The 26,382-nt window shown below is 48.2% G+C and overlaps 1 protein-coding gene across 1 annotated transcript; it reads left to right on the top strand.

Annotated features, from left to right (window-relative positions):
* Positions 1-1,500: 1,500 nt before the first annotated feature.
* On the top strand, positions 1,501-25,376 carry LOC144113486 (carboxypeptidase B-like). The gene is made up of 12 exons (XM_077646577.1): positions 1,501-1,796; positions 5,096-5,311; positions 6,704-6,779; positions 7,590-7,726; positions 9,007-9,112; positions 9,658-9,756; positions 10,951-11,049; positions 12,420-12,530; positions 20,649-20,748; positions 22,647-22,849; positions 23,851-23,935; positions 25,168-25,376. The coding sequence occupies exons 2-12, from the start codon at positions 5,211-5,213 to the stop codon at positions 25,332-25,334; spliced, it is 1,284 nt and encodes a 427-aa protein (XP_077502703.1). The 5' UTR covers positions 1,501-1,796; positions 5,096-5,210; the 3' UTR covers positions 25,335-25,376.
* Positions 25,377-26,382: the final 1,006 nt, after the last annotated feature.

Raw genomic sequence — 26,382 nt, 5'->3', positions numbered from 1 at the left:
GAGTGGGTCAGGGATCAAACACGGGTCACTGAAAGCCTGTAGTCGAAATCAAGAGGACGAAATGGGTTTGGGCAGGGAATGTATATTGCGAAGGCAAGACAACCGATGGTCCTCAAAGAGTAACAGGCTGGATTCCAAGGGAACGGAAGCGTAGCGGGGGCGGCAGAAAGTTTGGTGGGCGGAAGAGATTACGAAGTTTGCAGGGATATACAGGGTGGTCGCAGCTGGCACGGGTTAATTGGAGAGATATGGGAGAATCCGTTGTCCTTCAGTGGGTGTAGTCGGGCTGATGATGATGGTGACACAAAAAAGGAGATAGCAGTTATAACTGAACGCTATCCAATTTATTGTTCGAGTCTGATAATCTGATAGGTAGAAATTAGCAAAAAGATGCGGACTTCATGAAGTCTGCGAACGACATATTCAGGGCTCCAGCCAACGCGTTTATCACGAAACGTAGCACTGTGCGCGTTTGTCTGCACACACGAATTATCTACACAGTATCTGATCATCGGCACCAATTAGCGATGGACTCGTACCCGATCTCCCATCCCCTCATTTCACCTTTGCCTCCCGGGAAGAGCGGCTGGCTGATCTCACGGCCGCCGGTTAGCAAAGGCCACTGCAACGCACCGGGCAGTGGCCGCTGAATGTGGGACCCCGCACAATACGGGCCTCACAACGGGATGACACGCAGGTCATTTTCAAAAACGAGGCTTATTTATTCACTGTAGCAGGCACTGGCGCCCACTGGCGCATTTCAAGTGCATGAACGTCGGGGTGCACCATGATGGGCCGCGATGGCGGAGATCGCCGCGCGCTCCCGCCAGCAAGTGCAATGCGCGTGCGCAGCAGGCATCCGGTAAACCGATACGCGGCTACGCTAATACGTTCCTGCTATCATAAAGCTCTCTAATATAAATTCAGGTGATGTTCAACGTTTGCGTAACATTGTACGCTGCATTTTGTTTTTTTTTTCAATATTTATCTTTTGTGTGTGTGTGTGTGTGCCACACCCCTACTGCAATGCATTTTGCCCTGAGGGGTAAATAAATAAATTGCTGAGATCACTTTTATCGGCGTTAAGTAATATTATTTACGCTACGCCTTTTCTAAGTGTTCTCAACTCGCTAAAAAATCACGATCACCGCGTCATGTCAGCGTTGTATATCCTTCAAAACATGCCACATATCCACGAGGGCAGCGCGTCAAGTGCCCAGAGGCTCTTTATTTTGATGATGATGGTGATGATGATGATGACAATGTCCTCAGTCCTGTCGACTTGTCTTCTTCTTTCTCCCTTCCTTGTTAATGCCTTCCGTTGGTATGATTCTCATATTAAATTCACATGAATTCGAAGCCATTTTTTTCTTGCTGATCCTTTTTGCTTATATGGGAGAGGACGGGGAGGAGGCGTGCCAGTTTCGTTTGATGTGGTGTCTTCCGCTGTCATTTTCATCCGATTATCTCGCACACTGAGCGTTCACATATTCCTCCAGGGCCGAAGATGAAGAAACTGCTGTTATGTCAAGAGGCGTATGGAGCCATACCAACCAACTAACCAGCCGTAACCTATGGAGCCAATCTCCAAGGGCACAACAGCAGCATCGCCATCGTCAGGCGAGGTCCCCCCTCCACGTCTGAAGTGGCGATGGCGGAGAGCAGTGGTGCAAGCCACGCCGTGTCAGGCACGAGACGATGACCCCGCATCCCGTTTCGATCTCATAAAGTCGATGGAGCGTGCTTCGAAAGGCAACCAAAGCACCAGTCCTTCCATGGCGCGAGCTCTAGCACTCGTAAGTATTTTTTTTTTATAGATATCTACTCGACTGTTGTGCTTTAGGATCTGCCCGAAACTATAACGTCAGACACAGCCAGACTGCGCGTGTGCATGTGTCTCAAGTAGACTCGCCAAGACACTAGCCTAAGGGTGCTCGAAAGCAGACTAATGAGTAGGAACTGGCTTTTTTTTTTTCTAAGTCGACTCGGTGCCCTGCTGGTTTGAACCGAAGGGTTTTATTAGGAATGATGTCAATGACGCTAACTGCAACGTGACTTTAATGACCGAGAGGCTAGATACGAGGAGAATATAAATGCGCTACTGAATGCAGCAAAGAAATTAAACAATGGTCAAGTCACCCGTTCTACCACTAACAAACACATTGGCCGGACATCACATACTGAGCCAGCACAGTACTCAGCAGTGGTCCCTTGCCACATCTGAAGATGATTTGCGTCAAATGCTCGAATTGCCTGTTGTAAAGCAATGTGTACGAGTGAATAGCTTCATGACAGAACGCAGGAGGTGTATTTTTTAAACACTGAGCGGACGGAAAGCACGCTGTTGCATTGGTTGATAGGTGTGAGGGAAAATCACCTTTCCCTGATCGTTCCAGGAACTAAAAAACATTCTATCTTAAAGCCTGTCACTTAATGTAAGGCTTCGTTATTAAATGTTTCGCATCGCATGGTCACATTTATTTTAAGGGTGGAAAGCGTGCAGCTACAGAGCCAAGTGCGCTCGGGTGCATATATGCTCCTTTCGCCTACAACTTAGCGCACTGTGCATGGTAGCGGCGGCATGTTTCCTCGAAACTGCACTCTTGAATCGCGGCCACCACTTTGAAGTAAGCTTGAGCGTAAATTGTAAGCTGCGTTCACGACCCTTCACCGAATGCGATGAAGATGGGTTCTTCACATTGAGTGAACTTTCTTCCGAAGATTGAACTTTGTGCACTTTAACGTCTAGAGTAAAATAAGAGCTTCCCGCCGCGATGGGTCAGTGGCTTTTGCGTTATCTGCAGAACCCAAGGTTGCGGGATCGAATTCCAGCCCCGGCGGCCACATTTCGATGAAGGCGAAATGCAAAAACGCCACTGCACTTTAGAGAACCCCCAGGTGGTCGACATTAATCCGGAGCCATCCACTACACAACGTCCCTCACAGCCCCACATGCAGCTTCTGCCTAACCCCACGCACAAATATAAAAAAAATTCGAGCCGAAATTACGAAGGAGTTCATTGATAAGGTGAGAAGTGAAGCGTCAGATGCTATCTGTGATATATCTTCCTCCATACTATAAGCACGCACTGTGCGTCCTGTGGACTGAGCGAGGCTGCAGTTCACTCACATTTACAGTTGATGTTCAGAATTAAAAGGCATCACATTTCATCACCTAACCACCCAGTAACTTAGCTTTTGCCTCATGAGTTTGATTTTTTTTTCGACGATTTTTAATTTTTCATTTTTGCCGTTCATACATCTGCAGCGTTGGACTAGATGACTCCAACACTCATGACAAAGATTGCGACCAATTACTTCACCTAACACACGGATCAAAGTCGCATTTAAAAACAGACAAATCTAAAGAACAAGGGTTACATAAAATGTGTCGTGAAACTATGCGGCAGTTCAGAGTACTAGCAATAAGCATTATAAAAAAAAAGAACTAGCTGTTCAACAGCATTCGCGTTACACAGACGTGGAAAACGCTGTGAAACGTGTGAAAGTTCGTGTGGAGGTCGTGGTTCCTTCCACCACAATCAAGCTACGGATGATGTGCCCCTTCGCGTGCATGCCCTTCTTGCGGCGCATTATACTAAATTATCAGTCGACTGTAACAAAAAAAAAATAGCAGGCGGTTTAGCGCGGCTAAGCGCGGGATATCATGCAGTAGCATTAGTTACGGTGGACAATTAGGTTCCTTGCGGGCTAAAGACATTTTACCTAAATGCTACCCGGAAGGCATTTACCATGGAGACCTTTACCGTGAAGGCCTTTGACCTAGTGGCCTTTACCCTGAAGGCATTTCACCTAAAGGCATTTACCTTGAACGCCTTCAACCAGGGCCGCCTGCCACAAAGCAGGCTTCAGGGAGGTACGTACGTACAGTCAAGCCGGAATGAAACGCGAACAGCGCCTGCCATCAAAACAAAATACCTTACTTGTGTGCTTTCAGCTGCAGTGCACAACTAGCCTGATTCATATTTAATTGTCAAAGGTGTACTGAAGTATACATGCATAAACCTGTTGTAAAGGAATATTTCATTACAAAGTGAAAAAGTACGGCATATGCGTGTTCGCGTTTCATTCCTTTCCGGCCTTATTATATGTACGTACAGACTTTGTCAAATGTATACAGCCCAAGGGGTCTGCTTCTGAGCCCTGCAGCGCGCCTCCTCTTGCATACGAGAATATTTCATTACAAAGTGAAAAAGTACGGCATATGCGTGTTCGCGTTTCATTCCTTTCCGGCCTTATTATATGTACGTACAGACTTTGTCAAATGTATACAGCCCAAGGGGTCTGCTTCTGGGCCCTGCAGCGCGCCTCCTCTTGCATACGAGAATATTTCATTACAAAGTGAAAAAGTACGGCATATGCGTGTTCGCGTTTCATTCCTTTCCGGCCTTATTATATGTACGTACAGACTTTGTCAAATGTATACAGCCCAAGGGGTCTGCTTCTGAGCCCTGCAGCGCGCCTCCTCTTGCATACGAAGGGACCCTAATCCCACGAAGGCGGGAGGAACTTAAGTCCTCAACCCTCTAAAGCTTAGTACTGTCAAATGTGCTTAAGAGCCCCGCTACACTGTTTGGAAGCGAACCACTTGGGCTTTATATGTTTGACAATGATTGTACGTATGTCCGAAATCGGAAAATGGGCCTAGTATAGTGCTACTGCATTTCGTTGGGAATTAAGGGGATGCTTCCAAAAAAAGGGGGGTAGGGTGTCTCGATGCAGCAGAAAATGCTGTATCCCCCCCCCCCTTCCCTCTATAGGGGTGTCTGTACGGAAACCACTGGATTCAGCCGGCCCGGAAATGGCTATATAAACCGGGGAAGGATGAAATGGCGTTACTGTAGTTTAAACGTTATGGCCATGCATGGTTGCTAGATGGAGCATAAGACTTCGTGGTCTGTTCGAGCCAGTCGACTATAGCTTCCCACACTATCCACTCGTGAGGAATTTCTGCACTGTTTCGTCATGTACCGAGACGGCCTGCGTGAGACCTGTATCGAAGATTATAACCGCGCTGCCGCAGGGGAGAGCGAAGCGGATGCGTGTAGCTGTGCGCTGTGGTTTCTTGTTGCAGCGTCGCCACAGCGTCGGGGTTTTCCCGGCGTAGCGGTTGCCGACGACGCGAGCCGCAGTGCCAGCCGCAGTGCCCCGCCGAGAACAGGCCAGCGGCTCGCCCCGTGGCCGCGGCCATGGCCATGAGTGCCGCTCTGCCGCTGCTGCTGCTCGCCTGCCTCGCGTGGCCCCGGGCCCAGGGCGCGCTCGAGGGTGCCACAGACACCAACTTCTTCGGGTGAGTGCCTCCCCTTTCTTCAACGGTCACCGGGGCACCATCCAAGTGATCGTATGTCATGGAACCGTTGAAGCCGCCGGGAAGCCTGAACGCAGTGGCAATCCTTTGCAGGTGTGACGTTAGGAAGCGTTACGAAATGAGAACGGTATTTCAAAAACGCCCCCCCCCCAAAAAAAAAAAAAAAAATACCCAGGGTGTGCCTCCTATTGAAAATTGGCCGTGTAAGCTGTTTGTTTTGTAACGGGAACGCGCGGCCACCAGAGCAAGTTCTGCGGCAGAGGTATCTTGGAAAGCATTCCCGCTCTGACAGAACATACGTCACAGAAATGCTCGATTTTCCCGTCCTCTCGATATAAGTTGATCGACTGTAAGCTTTCCGGCAAAAGGCTGTCGACGAAGCCTTCCAACGTGATTGCCACCAATTGCTCGCGGGACTGCTTTTTTCACCTGGCTCTACCAACCGCTCCCTGGGCGTCGCCTTATTGTTCACTAAGATGCTGCGCGGCCCTCCCGCAGGCGTGGTGGATTGGTAGCGCCAGGTGCGAAAAGCAGTCCAGCCAACAAAATGGCGGCAATCAGGCTGCAAAGGCGTGGCCACACCCCGGCGACATTCCTGCCCAGCCGGGCGTCGCCTGCGCATTCGCCAGCTCTGGAAGAAGGGTCACGCCACTGGACTCCTTAGGGGCCATTGGAGTTCAATATTCACTTTTTCTGGCGATAACCTATTCTGGGGTGACAGTTAAGGATTTCGAAAGTCAGTGAGATATAAGGAGGACAAAATATTCCTTTATATGGCACTCTGCCATGCGCACTGGGAAAGTAATTTCAACTGCATTTTCCGGCGTAGTCAGCGCGGACGCACACGTCGCTTCGCCGAAGGAATTGTGTTAAACACAGCGACAGATTTTAGGAGCAGTCTTGACTGATTTCTTCGTGCCTTCATTGTGGGGCAGCGCCTGCATTTACTTTTGTTTTACTGTTCCGTCCCCGCAAGGGCGCCTGCAGTCTCTAGGCGTTTGGCACATTTCGACGCCGCGGATTAAACCAAATGTGGGTTGAGCGCACTTAGTGATTCTAGACACACTAAAGGACGCCCCCAAACACGCCGTAGGCTATGCCTGGCTTAGCAATGTCTGTTTGTTGACGTCCCTGGACACTAACCCTGTCGGGAGAAATCGCTCCCTGTAGCCCTATACACACTTGGGCCCATTCCTTATCCATCTTCCCCTTACATTTTTTCACTCCCCTCCATGCTGTCGGTGGTTCAGGAAGTATTCAAGGACTCTATTTCAGGTATCTGCTAGGCAGGGATTACAACCACGCGCGTAACACAGTTCTATGGTACTTTTTTGCATGTGGCAAATTATGTTTTACGTTCATGCTCGTGTGCAGGCACCACCTCCTCTCGGTGAGGATTGACACCCTGTCACATCTGAAGACTCTACTCGACGTGAAGGATTCTCTCGACGTAAGAACCGAATTCTTTAACATTGCACTGCAGCATTGCTGCTCGTATACCTATTCAAGCACAAGTAGCTTTTGCTTGTCTGATCCACAACCGGGCCTCAACAATTTAGTGTGTGTGCGTGTGTGTGTGTGTGTGTGTGTGTGTGTGTGTGTGTGTGTGTGTGTGTGTGTGTGTGTGTGTGTGTGTGTGTGTGTGTGTGTGTGTGTGTGTGTGTGTGTGTGTGTGTGTGTGTGTGTGTGTGTGTGTGTGTGTGTGTGTGTGTGTGTGTGTGTGTGTGTGTGTGTGTGTGTGTGTGTGTGTGCGTGCGTGTGTGTGTTCAAAAAAATTCCATCCACACCTACTAAAAGCAAATCTAAAGGAACCTTCGTGTCCTGGACGTCTCGTGTAGTAGGCCATTGTCGTGCCTACATAGTCATGAAAAAATATGGTATGCGATTAGACGCTGAGACTAAGAGTGATAAGAAGGAAAACATGAGATGTAGCATAATTAAGATTTTACGATATGCGAAGCGTAAAGGTGTTCAATATTTGACTTGAGTTCGAAAAACCTCCGGTAGATTAAACAGTAAGCTTAAATCGATATCTGCCCTGTCTTGCATCCAAGTACGTGTAAAGCGTTCGGTTTAGAAGCAAGGTAACCGGAAGATAGACGTAGGTAAGCGGTAATTATACGCTGTATTATTTGCCTGTTGAAGAACAGTGATTAGCTGATGTTCTATGCGGTCCCAGAATGCTGCGCACAAACTCACAGTTAATTTCAGTTTATCGAAAAACTGCTTGTAATGCCAGTTTATTTGACTCAAAATATAGCTGGACTTTTGGAGCCACACCATAAGAGAGGGTTACACCGGACTGGTGAGAGTGCCTCCAGAAAGCGTGAACGAAATTGTGGACGTCATGGAGTCAGCGGGCATACAGTACAACGTCAACTCGGACAATTTGCAAAGGTCAGCGACTGTCTTCACGGGACACTTCATTCTGCCTGTTTGCTCGTGTCTTTGAATGTTTGCGGCTTCTCGTTTTCATACATCTGGTTGCATCGGTCTGTTAATTCAGCGGTAGGCGTACCTGTTTAATTTAGCGGCGGACTATGCGATTATGCGATAGGATACTAAAGGGTACCCCTAGTAAGGCTATAAAAACGGTAGTTTCAACTACATCTGGGACTGCCATTTTTTTATGCGCAGCGTTCCGAAGCTTCTGTAATGTTTTTTTTTTTGTTCGAAAGCGACTGTTTTTGTTTTTTACTGGAGCTTGAGAAAGCGCGTCGATCATGTTCCCAGTGAAATCTGCGAAAGCCCATACAAGCCGCTATGTTTATTAACAGGCCGCTTCTACACGAAGAACATTTACGCGAATAATAATAATAATAATAATAATAATAATAATAATAATAATAATAATAATAATAATAATAATAATAATAATAATAATAATAATTGGTTTTTGGCGGAAAGGAAATGGCGCAGTATCTGTCTCATATATCGTTGGACACCTGAACCGCGCCGTAAGGGAAGGGATAAAGGAGGGAGTGAAAGCAGAAAGGAAGGAAGAGGCGGAATAATTTCGACCACCTGGGGATTTTTAACGTGCACTGACATCGCACAGCACACGGGCGCCTTAGCGTTTTTCCTCCATAAAAAACGCAGCCGTGTCAGAAAAAAAAATTAAAAATAAACCGCTTACAGTTTACTTAAATTGATACTAAAGCCTGTGCCCTTGATGCATCCCTTTTAGAAAAACGAGACAGAAATAGTACTTGTGCAGTCTTTGTCAAAAGTAAAGGGCCCACTGCGCGCGTGAACGCATATGTGGCTGTGATGCCGTGCCATGCTTGCGGTGAAATTTCTGAGCCACTGCTCACGCTTCAAAGCTCGACAGGCTGAAGAAGACAGTTCAGCCCATACTGCACAGCTTCGGAGCCAGGTTTTTATTCCTGCACGTTCGAAACATTGCCGCGCGAGCGTTGCGACCTAATCCGACGCCATTTCCGATCACTCCATTTCCGGTCGATGCCTGCAGTGAATTATTTACTCCTGTCAAAGACTGTGTAAGTACAAACAGGCAGCTTGCTGACTTCTGTCTTGATAGCAGCTCGGTTACACGGCGTTAAAAAATAGAAATGCCAAGCTCTCCGGAAAGGGAAAACTGGTCAATCTTCTTTCTCTGTTCGCCATTCACCGTGGCTGCACATATGCTTGAGCACAACTCGGCTTCCGTTTCGCAGCCTGATCAACGAAGAGAAGCGCCTCATCGCCCCCGACGATGCAAGCCCCGCCGGCGAGTCGTCGACTGACCTTCTCGACTACTCGCGCTATTACAGCTACAGATCTGTGAGTCGAAAATGGCGGCCGTATACGCGACTTCCATACGTATCCGGGTGCGGGGCTCCGTACATGCGAAAAAGCAGATCTCATATTCTTCGCGAGAAGCAGGCCAGCTGTTGCCTGAACTCGACTTCAATCCTTGAACTTGAAACCAAGCCGAAGTTACAACGATGCCCGAGAGCTTCGGCTCTCGTTGGCCGCAGTGGAAACTGACTCCGAGTTAGTTTCCATTCTTGGCTTGGCTTAGCGCAGCAAACGCCGAAAGACCAATGTGTGCAAGAAAACGAAAAGCACAAATAAGCGATCACTTCTCTGCAAAAAATTTTGGAAACAGTCCAACAAAGCGTTTAATTTTTGGACGCGAAAATTGGGTCTTCACGTAAATTAGGTCTAAACAGTATGCTGTTTCCTTTTTTTTTTGCTCTCCAACATCTGCAGGAATAAAGTATGCTGCATTTATGGGATGCGGATGAATCCTTTTTTTTCACATGTGACCACTTATTTCCTTTTTCCCCGCTTTTTTTTTTAACTGTTATCACTTCGCGCTCTAGGTCACAAAAGCTCTGCTGGGATATGCAAAAGCCCACAGCTTTCTTGAAACCCAAGTTATCGGACAAACTCATGATGACAACGACATCATATCCGTCAAGGTAGGCTTCTTCTGTGTTAATAGATAGTATTAACTACTATTTACCAATTTCCCTCAAGAGAAAAGTGTACAACAGCATAATCTTACCGGTACTCACCTACGGGGCAGAAACGTGGAGGCTAACGAAAAGAGTTCAGCTTAAGTCAAGGACAACGCAGCGAGCCATGGAAAGAAAAATGATAGGTGTAACGTTAAGAGACCGGAAGCGGGCAGAGTGGGTGAGGGAACAAACACGGGTTAATGACATCCTAGTAGAAATCAAGAGAAAGAAATGGGCTTGGGCAGGGCATGTAATGCGAAGGCAAGATAACCGCTGGTCTTTAAGGGTAACGGAGTGGGTTCCAAGAGAAAGTAAGCGTAGCAGGGGGCGGCAGAAGGTTAGGTGGGCGGATGAGATTAAGAAGTTTGCAGGCAAAGGGTGGATGCAGCTGGCAAAGGATAGGGTTAATTGGAGAGACATGGGAGAAGCCTTTGCCCTGCAGTGGGTGTAGTAAGGCTGATGATGATGATGATGATGATGATGATGATGATGATGATGATGATTAACTACTACGAACGTGAGATAGCGAGAAGTCCAGTGCTTCACTGCTAATGAATGCTAATGCTAATGCTGCTCTTATTCCACAAATATTATCTTTTCTGGACACTTTTATTTGCTGCTCACTCACTCTCTTCTCACCTGAATTCAAAGCGCGTTATCTATGTCGCTCTATATTCTGAAGGGCAACTGCGGCGGTTTTTCGGACATTTTGAGTTGGCAGTGTCACTCCCATTCCTTGGAGTCCCCTCTGTCTCTCACAAGAAACCACTGGGTGTCTGTGTTTTACCTCACAGCGCTTTGGTCTTACAAACATCGCATAGCTCTGTCGTCTGTAAGTTTCATTCTCACGGCAGCAGCAGTCAAAATGGTACAGATCGGAATCGCGTCATGCGTGAATACTTGCCCTGAAATTGCGTCGTACTTTAACGCCTGGCTGTCAAAAGACGCACTATGATGGCTGTCAACACGATTACCAAAAATGTTCAGCAAGTGTTGAAAGGAGCGCGGCCACAACTTTCGCTCTATAGTATCAATATCTCAAAATACATGGCAGTATATCACGTCCGCTGCTATCTGCCGATCAGAACACATAGCGTGTAATTTTGCCTGTACTCACTGACAAACAGGCGCCTCCTGTGACCTTTTTATGTGTAGATAGCGAGCGAAGCCGACCTTCCCGTTATCGTGATCGACTGTGGTGTGCATGCCAGGGAGTGGGTCACTATCTCCGCCTGCATGTACATCATCAACGAGGTGAGTCCTTTCTAAGGTGAGGACGGGTTGGTATATGACTTATAATAAACTCTGACACATCTACAACTAAAACTTTAATTTAAAGCCCAACGTTTCATACTAAAAGACGCCAGCTACTGCCCCCCAATCACCCCTGAAGAAGTAGCCTAGCCGGCTCCGAAACGTTGGGTTTTAAATTAAAATTTTTACGTCTTTGGTTGGAGATGTGTCAGAGTTTATTATAAGTCATAAAACCCAACCAGACAGGCAAATCTGTCAACATGTTTAGTTTTCGGGTGGACATATGGTAAGAGCGTCCCCTTTGAAACGGGGTGGTGGCGGGTGCCACTAGGTTGAAAATATTGTTCCTATTTAATTTCATTTTAAACCTTTTTTCTTAACCTCAACAAGCACTATCATGGAATTTCCACCTTTCCTTAGCGTCGCCTGGTGAGATACGATGCCTGCCATCGAACATAGGGTCGCATGTAAAGGCCACTAGAAAACAGTCTGGTGTTGCAATATTTTTTTTGTGTTCAGCTATCATGCATGGGAGTGACGGACACACATGAACATTCATAGGGTCGGCCTCGAACGTCCTTGTGACCACAGACTGCGTACTTGTTTCTTGCTGATTGAGTTGTATTCTCTCACCACAGCGATCGTGTGCGCCAACGCAAACCGTTATACATGCGAGCAACCTATCACGAAATGTTCGAGGCCTAACCAAATAGTGAACTGTTGTTTTACGTTCGTCACTACGCTTTGGCGCTACTCTGTTTATTAATAAACTTGGCTGCTGCTTTCTATTTTTATTTTGAACAGAAAGCTCTTTATCAAATTTCCAAGCATGCTGCAATAGTGTGCAGAGGGTAAATAAATAGATTATTGATAAAGTACATGTCCCTTGACAAAGCGGCCCCAGAATGCTTGGTGTAGGAAACCAAAAGGGCGTTCAGAAACAATTGCCGCGTTGGCGCCTCCTGCCTACAGCAGCGCTAGATTCCCCTCCAGCATTGTCAGTAAGAAACTATGCCCACTCGGCTTAACTGCCGCCATTCAGAAGCACGTCACTTTCAGGCGGGCGACAGTTGAAGCAATCGATGGGAGCGGACGAGACCATGAAGTATATATAGCAGGTCGCCTTGTAGCGTAAAAAAAAAAGAAAAGAAAAGGCTGAACTAAGTGGGCGAAAAAACACGACAAACTTTCAGTTTTAGATTGCGGTTCTTGTGTATTTCTTCTTTCGCATCCGCTACCCACGGGAAATTTCCAGCTTCCGGTTCAGCAAGGTTTCTGTAGAAAATTAAGCTCGCGGGTGCCGCTGATTCGTGCTTTGCTGCAGCAGAAGCCCAGTATACGCCACGAGCATCGACAAACTTTCTTCGCAGCTTGTCACCCGCCACCAGGAGCGAGCCACAGATGTGTCGGCCATCTTCAACTACGAGTGGAGAGTGATTCCGTGCCTCAACCCTGACGGATACGAGTTCTCCAGGAGATCGGTTTGTGACCTGCGTTTTTGTCGTCCACATACTGGGCTGTTTTCTTACTTTTCTAATCAGCCGGAGCATAAGCATTGTGACGTGCAGCCTTCCGGGTTTTCGCGCGGCCGTCGACCGCGCGGCATGTCAGCGCCTTATAATGGCAGTGAGCTGGGATGTCGGCGTGACTTCGTGCAAGTTTGCGCAAATTTAAGGCAAGACTAACTTCACCTGCAGCCAGCAACAAACTCAACCTCAACCTGAACAAAGTTCTGTCCTGTGAGAGCGTCTTCTGCTATGCTGTTCCCTGCACGAGAACACGCGCGGGCTCCGTGCGCTGGTATGGTGGCGCCAGCAGCGACCACATCGCCAGCGCCGCCTCGTGGCACTCGCCGCGTTAACCGGACGCTCAGTCACGGCCGGTCTCTCGAAGGGAGAGCGCGCGCGCCCCTCTCGAGACTGGCCGTGGTGGCCCTGCGCCGCATAGCAGACGCGCACTGACCGCGATGCCATTCTAAGTCAACGCCTTCTTCTCTGCGGGTTTCAACGCATTGAAAGCCTTGACGCCACCACTGCTGCATTTCGTTTCAATTGCTTTCAGGTTGGGCTGATCACCGATTCCGAGCAACCATGATTGTGTTGCAGTCCCGACGGCACTGCAATATCTGGCAGCGCAGTTGAGCTTATTGAGATTAATTAAGTACCTTTACAATTTGAGAAACAAGGCTCTGACACAAATAATGAAATCAGCTATGTAATTTACATCCATTGTAACATCGACTATGTGAATGGTCGGCTAGAAATGCGAAAAACGCAAACCTACTACACATATATATCAGATGATAGTGCTCTACATCCTGCAGGATCGACACTTCTTTACTTTGTGTATTCCTCTCAGAGAAGCATAGCTCTAAGCATACAAAAAAACGCTGGGTTTCTTGCTAAGTATCTTCCACGGGACTTTCATTTCAGGAATTTCATGAAGACACCAATTACATGAATTATTTTGGTCGTATTTCTCTTTTGGTAAATACTTAACTATAAAAAGGCCGCCGCGGTGGTTCAGTGGTTATGGTGCTCAGCTGCTGACCAAAATGACTCGTGTTCGATCCTGGTTGCGGCGGTCGCATTTCGGTGAAGGCAAAATTCTAGAGGCCCGCGTACTGCGCGATGTCAGTGCAGGTTAAAGAACTCCAAGTGGTTGCAATTATCTGGAACCTCCTACTGTGGCGCCCCTTATAGTCTTCGTTGCATTGGGACGATAAACCTAATTAAAATCAAAAGATTAATTCCCGAAATTATGGGTTTAGTGATGTGAAATCCAAGAAATATATATATAGAGAAATTTGAACCACTCTCTATTTTTCTTTTTATTCGTCTAGAACAGGATTTGAGATCTCATAAATGCAACAAATAAAGATACAAAATTTTAAACCACTGAAGGAAATAAAATGATGCAAATAAATACACAAAAGCTTAGGTGATAAACGACATAAGCACTCTCAGAAGTACGACGTCGCTCCCACTGCATACACACACGCACGAAAAAAAAAACTAGAAACAAAATTGACACGCTGAACCACAGATGTGCATAACAAACGAAGACTTAAACTTCAGATGCTGGCTCTAAGAACTTCACCGACTGACTGAACGCATTCCTTCGCTCCACATAAAGACATAAAGCAGCTCCTACCAATGATGTCACGTTCGAAGCACCCCAGTCAATGTAAACCCTTTCCCGGTTCACTCTCATGAATTTAATTCCAAAGTGCACTCATTTCCTGCAGACCCTCTGCGCATGAGCGAGCATGCACGATGTCCAAGAAAAGCGTTTAAATATATTCGGTACTTTGACTGCAGTGTTTTTATAGCTGTTATGACATTGAGTAAACACAGCAGTAGGTAGAGCACCCATAATTATCCAAGTTTGTTTTCGCCTTCGGACGAAACACCTCACCGCTCGCCTCGCTCGCTACAAACTGAACCAGAGAGCTGCGTTGGCTGCGTCCGCCTTTCGCCACCGCTGTTAACCAGGTGGCGCCACTCGCGCGCGCCAAACTGCAGCGCACGGAGCCCTCAAGAAAGACGCCTATAAAAGCTGGGATACTTTTTCTGCAACTGGTGGCGACTAAAGCACCGATTGTAGATCTGATTCACAATCCTGTGATAGTGTTTCCACTTCGCAACGGGATATGGCAAATCAAAAGGCTCACATTCCAGGCAACATAGCGCTTGTGCTGATGATTTTTTTTTAATCTTAACTCCGTTTCGCATGCGCAGGTACAGTCATACGAAAGAAAAAAAAAGCTTGGACGAAGCTTAACCTGCCGTTAAGAGTACAGTTCAATAGCATTAGAGATCCATAAGGCGCTGACAAGCCGCGTGGTGGACGGTCGCGTGATATTAAAGGTCTGGGAGGCTGTGCTTTTCAGCGCAAAGCTTCACTGCTGTTTGTGGTTGAAAAAAAAAAAAAGACCCTGTACATTCAGGATGCCCATTTCGGATGTTTAGCTTCTTTAATTAAAGCCCGCTCTGCGTTGAGCCTTCAGCTGTTCACCGGCAGAGTACGCAGCTCGTCTAAAAATAGTCGTGCGAATATGAATATTAAATATCTTGGTATATTTAATGGCACCTTCTTGAATACTGGTCGCCGCGAAGGCCCATTGGTTATGGTGCTTGGTTGTTGATGCGAAAGACGCAGGTCGATCCCGGATACGGCGGTTGCATTACGGTGGAGGCGAAATCTTAAGAGGCCCGTGCCTGTGCGACGTCAGCTCACGTTAAAGGCCGATTCACAGGACGGACCGTTCGCCCGCTGCCCGCGAATCACCAAATTGGGAGGCGTGCTGTCGGCCCGCGGAGTGGACAACCAAGGAGGTTCAAGTGCCTCTCCCCTCGCGGGAATTAGCGGCGGCCCGAGAAAATGCGCGCGCTAGCTCTGGCAACCACCGCTCTTGTCAATATTTCGTATAATTCTAGGCACTATAATTTCGGCTGCCGCATTTCCCCGAGTGAGGTTGAGCTGGCGCGCTGTTTTGACCAGCTGCACTCCGCTCGCTACCATGACAAAGCGATCGACGGGGCCAGCAAGACGGCCCAGGCCATTGAGGAATTGGAGAAAGGGCCGCACCTGCAGCCTTCAATCGCAGTCGTGGGTCGGGAGGAAAAAACCAGTTTGACCAGCGTTCCCGAACACTCTACAATAATCTGGCAACAGTGGTACACCCAGCGCGTCGTCTGCTCTTTTGGTCCGTCGCATCCGCTCGACGTCATCGCATCGCAGGCCAGTTTTTAGTGGCGCATGAACACGTGATGCGCGGGTCGCGGGCCACCTGACCGTCGTGTGAATCGGCCTTTAACCGCTGCACCACTGTGCCAGGAGGTACGAGGGCTCTGGTATGATCGCACTTCTGGCCATGCGGGGCCGAAGCATGCGACGTCCGAGAACTGCCAACAAAGCCGACAAGCTCGCGAAGGCTTAGTACCGGATGCCCTTTGTCAGGAGAAAAAAAAAAAAGAAAGTTCCCACTATTTGACCTGATGGCCACTTCGACGGGGGAAGACTGAGCCCTGCGCGACTGCAGCGCACTCTCCCAAGGGCTGCCACTGAGTACCGGGAAGCGATGCAGGGTCAATGCCCGGCTTCTCCTCGACAACGGCGCCAGTTCGCCTTCCCTGAAAGTCGCCGGCTTCTCGAGAAAATCCAGGGGTCAGCGCGGCCCAGTAATCATGTTTTGACATCGGCATTCAGCTCCAAAGGGGAAGCTGACACCGCGTACCCTTCCGCGTAGCCTTGCCCGTGCACTGATAACAAACACGTGCCACCACCTGCAAACCGTGGGGACGTGACCCGTGGATATTCCTGTGTCTCCCCGACGTAGATGGCACCCTCCTCTCGAGCTCTACACGGGGGCGGGGGTGTGTTCCTTGGCGAGAGAGTGCGTGATCTGCCACAGTGAACTTGGACACGTCTTCCTCAGCAAACCTGGCCTCCATCTAGGGATTTCAGGGAAGAAAAATCCTATTAAACTCGGCGCAGAGTACCAGGCCGGGGAGCTACATCTCGAGGGCGACATTTCATCGAGAGCTTCCTCACATCGAGACTCTTTCACTGAGAAGCACTATCAGTTGCTGTACGTGTGTATAATGTAAATAGCAGTATAAAGTTTTCCCTGCCGTTCTCCCAATCCAGTCTCCGATCATCCTCGTTCCCATGCTACCCGAGTCGCAACAGCTCCCATGGTTCTACATATGCAATGGCCAATTCCGCATATGTGGGCGCTAACCCATTATCGCTATCCGAACAACTTCCATCCGTGAACATTGTATCTGAACACCGGAACCGAAGTGAAAACCGAAATGCTAGCGCACCTAATTGCATTCGACCTAACCACGCAAATCGACCTTCAATTTTTTTTTTTCTACCCATCGCGTTGTAGGCAGCGGGAAATTTGGTTCAACGTTCAGTTCGATGGGGCGTGGATTCAGTCCAGATTTGTATGGAACACATTGCAATCAATTGATTACTCGTAATAAGTTACATTTTGTTGTAATTTTTAATGGACTGATTACTTCTTTTTGCAAGCGGTAACGTTCATTATAATTCAATTTTTCAGTTATCGATTACTAGTAATCAGTTACTTCGTTGCAATCAGTGGTACAGCTCCGAGAACCTCAGCTTGCAGGAAAACACTTCTTGCGATGAAGTTTCCTCCGTGCTTCGTCACAGAGCGACAATGTTCGGAAGACCAGCTCGTAAGCATGCCCGGACATGCAAGCCCGGGCGGCCTGCGTTTGTTTTTTGACGCGGCCGGCAGAAGGCGCAACCAGCGTGCGGCTCGCGCTTTGTCCCCTCGGAGCGTAATCAACAACAGCGGTGCTTTAGAGAGGACTTGAGACGCGAGCATCGGAGTACTGCGTGACCGCGGCCTAGTGTGCAAGGCGTTTGTACGTTACAACACCGCCCATTCCCTCCAGTGCGTCCGTCCAGAGAGCCGTCAATGTCGCTGCTGATGTGTTCACACGAAAACGTGGAAAAATACTTACACAAACTTCCAAACATAAAAAAAAAACGGTTGCTGGTAAAAATAACATGTGAGCTACGACAGATCAATGATAGAGCACGAGCTGATTCTAGTCCGTGTACTGTGAGCGACTGCGTCATATTAAAGAAAGTTGAAAGGAAAGCAAACTAATAGAAGTCGATTCCATTTGTGCAATTTTTTATTTGTTTGGAGCTGTAATCGGCCACTGAAATCAATTACATTGGGGATGAAGTGATTGTAATTGGAATCAATTACTTTTTTTTGTCCGTAATGTGCACAAGACTGGTTCTCTCTCAGATATAGAGCGCTGCGGTGCCCTTTCATGGTATTGGGCACGTGCTTGGTTGATATTTACTCGCGGCCACCACTTTCATTACTCCCTGAACGCCTCGCTACAAAGTTGTTGTTCTTTCTTCTTGACGATGTATTACGCCTCTCGAAGTCATGTCGTTTGCCGTAAATATCCTCTTATTTACGCAAGCGACCACGTAGAGTAACGCGTTAAAAGCAACGTTAGAGCTCTCTAGATGGCCTGTGAAACCAGTACACGGCTTCTCGAGGGCACGGTCTACGTGTCTGGCTCCGGAGAGAAAAAAATGTGGCGGTGCGATGACGACGAAATACAATACGATTCGCACCACCATCAAAGCACAAAAGTAAGGCGCATAAAAGGACGCTCCACGCTTCGATCAGCTTCGAGCTTGTCTATTCGTCAAAAGTGACGTCAGCGTTTCTCACCTCCTCTCTCTTTCTCACGCCCGCACGCATCCACGCTCTCGGCATTACACGGCGCGCAACGCGCGTGCAAGCACAGGGCGATCAGGTGAACATGCCTGCTCAAGCGAGCATGTATACGTGCTGGCTAGCTGGAGGTATACGACACCCTCGCCGCGTTTAGCGGCCCGCTTAGCAGCAAGGTTTCTCGGAGGTTCGCGCCGCTTAATGTGAAAACGAAGCTGGGAGAGACGGCGCCAAACCTTAGAGCATCTATCGCTATACGTTCTCTGGCATGGTTTGCATTCAGGCCCGTCGCATATTCCGTTGCCTATAGCGCTTGGCTGAACTATGCGCACAGGTTTCAGCGCTAGCGATCTTTGCTTTCTTCGGCACGCTAATATTGGCAGCATCTCTGGGCGGACTCTGGCTATATACCTTCGGCGTGGTTCCGAACACGAGGAAAGCTCTCCTGCTGGTGGCTGCGGGAGGGGAGGTCTGTTGGCGGAGTGACACAACGCAGTGACGCGCGGGGGGGTACGCTTATCTTGCGGTGTTGAATACAAAGCAAAGCGCGCGCACAGCACTGCGGAAAACCGCCCGCGACCCGCAGCACGTTTAGCCCTCGCGACTCGGTTTCGCCCTTCTGTGATGCACTCGGTGAGCTCTGCAAAGCGCGCTGAAGATTTCATACCGGCAGTAGTCCCGATGTACGGGCGTCCGGTTTCTGCCGAAGCCAAATCTTGCCGAACACTGCGGGAATTGAGGCGCCGGGCGCACCAAGAATAATCAACTGCGTCATCGTCGCACCTCTAGTCGCTTGCAGTGATGAGTCATAACCGCCGCTTCCGTCGAAGCCCAAAATCGAGGCGCCTGAGTTATGCCCCGCCCTCCTCTTGCTATCGCTAATTTTCTTCAACGGTCAATGCAGCGTTTTCGCAGCAGATCCTTTTTTCAATTCATTAATCTGTTATTTTTTTTTAATATTCTGCCTTCACAACGCATCACCCACAGTGAATCGATACATATGTTACCCAGTTGGTTTTCCTAGACGAGTGAGTCTCCTTCAGCTCTCGAACCTGGCACATTTCCGCGTACACTTCTACATGGTGACGCCGGGACACCTGCAAACACTTGGCAGTGGTTCACATTTTCTCCGATCGTGTCGAACCAACCAACTGCACTCGTCCGCGTAAGTCAGTAAGGGAGCCTGCCGAGAGGGTCTAAAGAGCTTCGTCCTCGCTGCAGGGTAAAAAGAGACGTGCCGAAGTAAAACTCACTGCTGGGAAAGTTCCACAGCGCTGAGAAAGACGAGCACACAGACCGACTTTGTTCTTCACAAAAGAAAACGAATTCGAAAGACGAGCGCGGATGCACGGATAGAGAGAGAGAGAGAGCAGAGCGGCTAGACGTTCTGATGCTGCCGCGCCGCGCAGGCATCTCGAGTTATCGGCGAGCGGCGTGGATGCGCGAGGCATCTCGTGTGTCCGACCCACGGCGGCGCCGGCGCCTCCTGTCGCTCATCTCCTCGTAATCACCGAGCTCTACTACTGCGCAAGAGGCTGCATTACCTGCCGCGGTACCCGCACAGCTATTTTGCAAAGCACAGAAACGACCGTGCCGCTAGCATTTCGAAGGAAGCGCTCATGCGGTCGAAATCACAACGGAGCGACTATCCATGACTTCTCATCGCCCACGGCGCCGCTTGTCATAAAACCGCGCTACTTTGATTTCGTGTTTCGATCGGCGCCATTCCGCAAGCGATGAGCTTTAAAAGCAGCGCTTTTGTCGCAAGCGTCGGACTCAAGCGCGTGACACCAAGGCGTCTCATATGCTGACCTCGGGCCATGCTGTCCGGCCTGACACCAAGCACTGCCAAGATCTTTGTTGCACTTTGGGCTGCGCGGGCAACGTTGCTTTGAGGTTTTGCATGTCCAGCTTTCTCGGGAAAAAAAAATTTTGAATATTGAAATATTGCAAGGCATTGTTGTGGAAATTTGAAGGCAATGGTCCATTCTTCCGGTGTGTAGCAATAAATATCTTTCTTTTAGGGTGTTTCCATCATTCGCATCGAGCAGTTAAGACTACCACATAAAAGTATTGAAGAACGCTTTTCACGACAGCAAAAACGCTGGTAGCAAAAAATGCAAGCCTGCAGACGGGAGATCTGCGGATATACTGATAGTTATAGTGAAATATTACAATGCATGAAAAAATCGCATTCCTAGACTGCATTCCTAGACTGGTTCCCGTTAAAAAAAAATATTTTTTTTTTGTCCAGAATTGTTGGGTATGGAGTACACCCCATTGAATATAAAAAAAGGCAACAGAGCAAGTAGTGGTATTTGCCTTATATTTTTTTTTGCTTTTTGCTTTTCAGAACAGGATGTGGAGGAAGAATCGCTCCGTCCAGTACAGCGTCAACGGCACGAAGTGCTATGGTACCGACCTCAACCGCAATTTCGATGTGTCATTTTGCAGTAAGTTCATGCCTCCGCCCGCTTTTTCCTTCAACTTGCGCCCTTCTCACGAAAGGGAGGATGCATGCATATGTCGGCAGCGTTCTACACATTTGTGAACGATGTGACAGTTTGTTGCTACCGCTGTCGCAGATCGTCTGGCACCATTACATTAATGATGGAGTGGGGGCCCTTGGTAAGCGAAATAATCGGAAAGGTTTTCTTTTTTATCTTAAGACATATTGCGGTGTAAGAAAGGTCAACCATTTGAGTGCTGCAATCACGAACAGCTTTAACAATAGATCACTATCGGGAAAGTAGCACTCTTTAATCGAAGTCTGTCATGCGGCGATATTTTCTCTACTAATATTTCAATTGGATACTGGGTTTACAATAAAATCAAATGCAATTGATAAACCTTTTATCTGTTGTCGAGCAACCGTACGTTAACTGGGCGATCTTATAGCAAGGAAGTTTACGTTTACTTTCGTGAGGCTCAACTCTGTTCATCTGTAGGATTAGATGAATGGCCACATACTTTGCACAGCATTCTGATTCCATTCGATTATTCTCGGAGACCATATACAGGGTGTGTCCCAGCTAACTTTAGCCAAGGTTTAAAAATATGCCGCGGCACTCTAAGACGACGCGACCAAATGCATGTTTGTGGCAATTGTATAGAGCAACTAACATTATTTTTTGCATTGTGCTTAACTGCATAATTAGCGGATATTAATTAACCAACTTCGCAAGCAACGAGGATAGGCGAAAAAGTCCAATGAGAAAGTTGTGGAACGGTCCGTGAAACGACGTCCAATTGAACAGTTTCTAACTTTCCATCTATTACGCATCGGCTTTTTTTTCGCTCACTGCAAAAGCCCGCGGAATGCAAAAAACAACCCACGTGACATGTGAACTTGCGCGCCGCGATTGCAGTGCTCTCAAACGTTCCGCGTATTAACGAACAGTTCATTTAGCCCGGTGTGCTGCTGCTTAAAAAGGTGACAGGGCTGCGACGCAGGCGCTCTCTGTGAGATCTACGCGAGCGCAAGCGATAAGGACTGTGCTTGCCGAGCGCTATCAAGCGCCACAAGAGAAGCATACCGCTGGCCAATATCGCACCGCCAGCCTCTGCGTCGCTGCCCTATCACCTTTTAAGCGGCAGTACAAAGGGCTAAATCGTTCCTACACGGAACGTTTGAGAGCACTGCAATCGCGGCGCGCAAGCGGGCATGTCACGTGGTATTTTTTGTATTTCGCGGTCTTTTGCAATAAGCGAAAAAAAGCCGATACATAAGAGATGGAAAGTTAGAAACAGTTCAGTTGGACGTTTCGCTGACCGCTCTACAACTTTTTCACTGGACTTTTTCGCCCATCTTCGTTGCTTGCGAAGTTTGTTAATTTTAAAACCCTGGCTAAAGTTAGCTGGGACACCCTGTATATATATCCAGCGCCAAAATAACTGAACCTTGCTAAGAACCGTGATGAAAGTTTACCTGCAAGTCACTTCTGACGAGTTTTCACGACTGTGCCCGGCGTACAGTTTTAGGGGAATGCGAGCAACCATGCACTCGGTACGTGTGCAGAGGCAACGTCTCTTTCTAAATGCATACAGTGGTTTCGTATTCACCGGGCCGCCGTAAAGAAGCGAAAATGACATGGTGTACCACGCAAACTGCTTCGTATACGCTTACATCCACCACAGCGCGGTCGTACAGCTACAAAGTGAGCGCGGAAATATTTCTGGAGCGTTTATTGCTGAAGAATTACCCCTTAAATGGGGCATTTGAGGAGCTAATAAGTAAAAAAATAAATAAAACTCGCTCTTCAGGGATTGAAGCAGCCTGTTTCCCAATAGCAGTAGCTTCCCTTCGTTGCCGTTGCGCTCGAGGCCTACTCCATTCGTGGCGTGCATGCAGGCACAGTCGAAGAGGCGGACCCCTGCAAGGAGACCTTCTGTGGCAAGGCGCCCTTCTCGGAGCCGGAGTCGCACGCCTTCCGGGAATACGTGACTGAATTCCGCGACAGGATAGCCTTCTACTTCAGCTTCCACGCCTTTGGAGACCTCTGGCTTATCCCGTACAGCTTCCGCACCGAGAGGCCGCCTGACTACGACGAACTGGTATGCGCTGTGCCGCCGTTGGCCGGGCCTCGCTCGCTAGCGTGGCTTCGAGCGCGCGCGGCCGTCGCAGAAATGCACGAACGCCAACGGCTGCACCAAACGCGCGCCATTCTCTGCGCCTGTCTCTCCTCTCTTTTGGGAATTCGGAGCGTTTTATTTCCAGCGACACGTATTGGTGCCGCTCTGAAGTGGTTGTCCAAAACTGGCTCCTGTTTTTTTTTTTTTGCTCTGTGGGTCTCAAACACTGTCTTATCCTCTACTACAAGAGGCCGTATTTTGTCACGGTCCTCGTAGCCAATGGCCAGGGCAACCCTGCCTCTGATGAATGTGTTGCTATAGGTATCGTCTGTGACGTCACAGGCGACAGTCGGCTATGACGAATGCGCGAAAACATTAGCAGGGATAAGAATCGCTATAAAAATACGATCCGACGCGTTATTTAACTATGATCGAAAAGATATTTGTATTTAGGTTGCTCCGGGCTGCCGCACGTTAAAGGGACGCTGAGGGAAACTCCATTCAACCTTTGTTCTCGGCAAAATCAATTCTATGGCTCTTCCTGGTTATGCCGATGCTTGTCCGGCAGCAGAAGACGCATCTGTTGCCCAGAGAATTGGATTTTAAAATTTTCTTACCTCTCTATTCGCGATTCAAAATGATAGAATCAAAAGTCGAAAACCTCTCTATATCCGAAACTAAAGTGGCAAAATTAAACGACTTCAGCTTATTTAAAAAAAAAAGAAGCGTGAGAATTCCAGCAATGCTGTAGTACGTGTGACAGGAGTCTGTAACATCGTTAGCAATAAGGCGGCCCTTAAAGCTATCGCTTTAATGACAACCATACCAGAAAATTCATCCCGCAACATCCCGGAGTCTGAACACGTCTTGAATGTACGCTCAACTTGGTATGACGAAATACGGGGACTGGAAAGAACTGCGCACGACACGGGGCACCATTACGTCATCCTCGTTTCCTTTTCTCTTCCCGCATTTCTTGGCAGATGGCGAGGGCAAATCGAGCAGTCGACGCTATACAACAGGTCAGCGGCACACGCTACAGAGCTGGATCCATCGCCTCTCTACTTTGTGAGTCTGTGCCCAAAGGCTGTGAGCTCTTTGCCATCTTCCAGCCATTATTCAGCACTCCCCCGTCAATAATTAATTAACCAAACATCTTTTACAGCAGTACCAGCAGAAAGAACGTTTGTTTTGGTTGAATATGTTTCGGTTTAAGGCGAAAAAAAGAAACTATAAAGATAAGCCGAATTTAATTTCGAAATTCTGTTTAACCGAAAAATGCCAGTATACCTTGACATGGACGCCCCAGCTAGTTGGTTGTCGACTGAGAGTTGCACTGAGTGAAAGGCGAATACTAAAGTACGGAAGCCAGGTGAGTGATGCGACGGTGTACCGTTGGGTTAGGTGCCGAGGTTACGCGTTTTTTAGGTATTCCTATTCTGCCTTACACGCCTCTGCAGACTAGGAGGCTGCATTGGCCTCATCTGGCCGCCAGACGTCGTCTGCTAGCGTATACCTCTGTTCACCACCCGCTTACGACAGTTGCTCAGTTCAGCAGCTCCGCTCCATGTATGGACGCTCGAAACCATGCATCGCAAAAAAAGTCGTGTTTTTGTTACCACGACGTTTAAGCGAAAGTTCTGTCACTGTCGTCAACGCGCAGGCCAGATGATGCCAATCTTCACGCCAAACTTAGCCCAACAACCCAGCGATGAGATGGCAATCCGCCTTTTACAAATGAACTTGAATTTGCGTTTTTGCTGAACAGTTCCATAATTTAACTCCCCCCTCCCCCGAAACCTCCATTTTTTATTGGCGATAGAATTTGTTTTCGCAAGCACCGCTGTAATTGCTTTACCTGTAATTAATAGCAATTTGCGTTTTAAGAAAGCGTCCGGGTGACTTTTGACCGCACAGGAATAGCATATTGTATCACTAAAAATAAACCGGTAATTCGCCTAAAGTAAATAATCATCGGCGAAAAAAAAAACAAAAACGAAAACTGCGCTCTGAAATCAACACAAAAAAGTCCACCGAATTTTCAAGAAAATAAAGACAGAAAAGTCCAACCCCCCTATATATAAAGTTACCTCTTAATTGCAATAATTAACGTAACGATCCAGTGTAATGTGTAGCGTTATGCAACTTATATAACAATTTTATAACAGCATTCTGATGTTCGGTGCTACCTGGGTTAAATTGTGGCATTTTATTTTTTCTTGAGCCCCAACCTTTCTGCGAGCTTTCAAAGCGCTTCACTGGGGTCACACAACGCTTATTTGCTGCTTTCACGAACGCAGATATCGCTCCGGGTACTTCGATCGACTGGATGTATGTCAAGAAGGGTGTCCGAATGAGCTTCACCATAGAGGTCTCTTCGGAGAAGAACGGCTTTTTTCTGAACCAGAGCAACGTCATGGAGGTCCCGAAGCAAGCATGGGTTGGCATGGTGGCTGCCATTCAGTAATAAAGCAGCAAACTGAACACGAATAAAGAAGCGAACAAACAATTGTTTCGGTGCCTGCGATGTGTATATCTGGCAAATTGCCCCAGAAGGAAAAAAAAAAACAGGTCGGGACTGCGCCCCACCGCGCCCCATCCCGCCCATGTAGACTGGGCACGCCGAATGGGAAGGCTCGGCCAGTCTGCCCGCTGACGTCATCGGGATAGGGGCAGCTAAGAACACGCGGTGAGCTGTCGCCCTGATTGGTTGCGAATAGCAATTTAAAAAAAAAATTGTGAATTGTAGAATCCACGGAGGGGGCTGGACCCGCGACGGCATGAGTACTTTTCAACGCGGCATCTTTTTTTAAAAAGCACTCACAACTGTTCGTCGCTGCTTCTTGCGGCAAAGAAGAGACAACAGTGACTGTAACGGCTGTAGAATCACTGGCAGCAAAGCGGCGCTCCACAATGACGAAACCGCCAGTCTTTGAACCAGCCGCCACCTGTGTCCCATAGTCTCACGTGCCTGTGGTGCCTCAGCTGCTAGCGCAGTAAGTACGAAAACAAGTGTATCTTTATGTGCCGAACTCAACGGTGTGGCTGTTTATTTCTAGTTTAGCACGACTTTAGGCGCTTAAAAGTGACACAAATCTACAATCCGCCCTTTTCACACGGCCGCTCTGTGCGTGCGCGCCTCTCTTCCTCCACTGGTTGAAAACAATTCGCCAGCTCCTGCTGCGCATGCGCAGTTCATGTCAGTGACAGGCGCACGCGACAGATGGCGGCAACTTGTCAAGCACACACCTGCCACTCAGCAGGCGCAGTACACGCCTCGTGGAAACGGATCGTGCTTGCGTCTCCCACGTGCGTTTAAGTTTTCGCCCACTACACAGAGGGCGTCACGTCTTGTGAAAAAAGGAGGAGCACCGTGCATATTATATTCCGTACGCTGATTCAGCTTCCCGATTCGTGTTTTAGTTCCTCAGTAATCGCACAGTCTCACTTTCCGCCGTCACGCAGAGAATTCAACAAAACCTGCTCAGGTCAGCTTTAAAGTTCCTGCGCACTGC

This window comes from Amblyomma americanum, chromosome 1 (assembly GCF_052857255.1).
Source record: "Amblyomma americanum isolate KBUSLIRL-KWMA chromosome 1, ASM5285725v1, whole genome shotgun sequence".
NCBI lineage: Eukaryota > Metazoa > Arthropoda > Arachnida > Ixodida > Ixodidae > Amblyomma > Amblyomma americanum.
The sequence above is the reverse complement of the archived record's forward strand: the minus strand, read 5'-3'. Positions and strand labels throughout refer to the sequence as shown.

Excerpts from the sequence above, each read along its gene's own strand:
- LOC144113486 (XM_077646577.1), top strand. The coding sequence starts at position 5,211 with ATGGCCATGAGTGCCGCTCTGCCGCTGCTGCTGCTCGCCTGCCTCGCG. Across the intron at positions 12,531-20,648 it reads ACGAGTTCTCCAGGAGATCG|AACAGGATGTGGAGGAAGAA; the intron begins GTTTGTGACCTG and ends TTTGCTTTTCAG. Across the intron at positions 20,749-22,646 it reads TTTCGATGTGTCATTTTGCA|GCACAGTCGAAGAGGCGGAC; the intron begins GTAAGTTCATGC and ends GCGTGCATGCAG.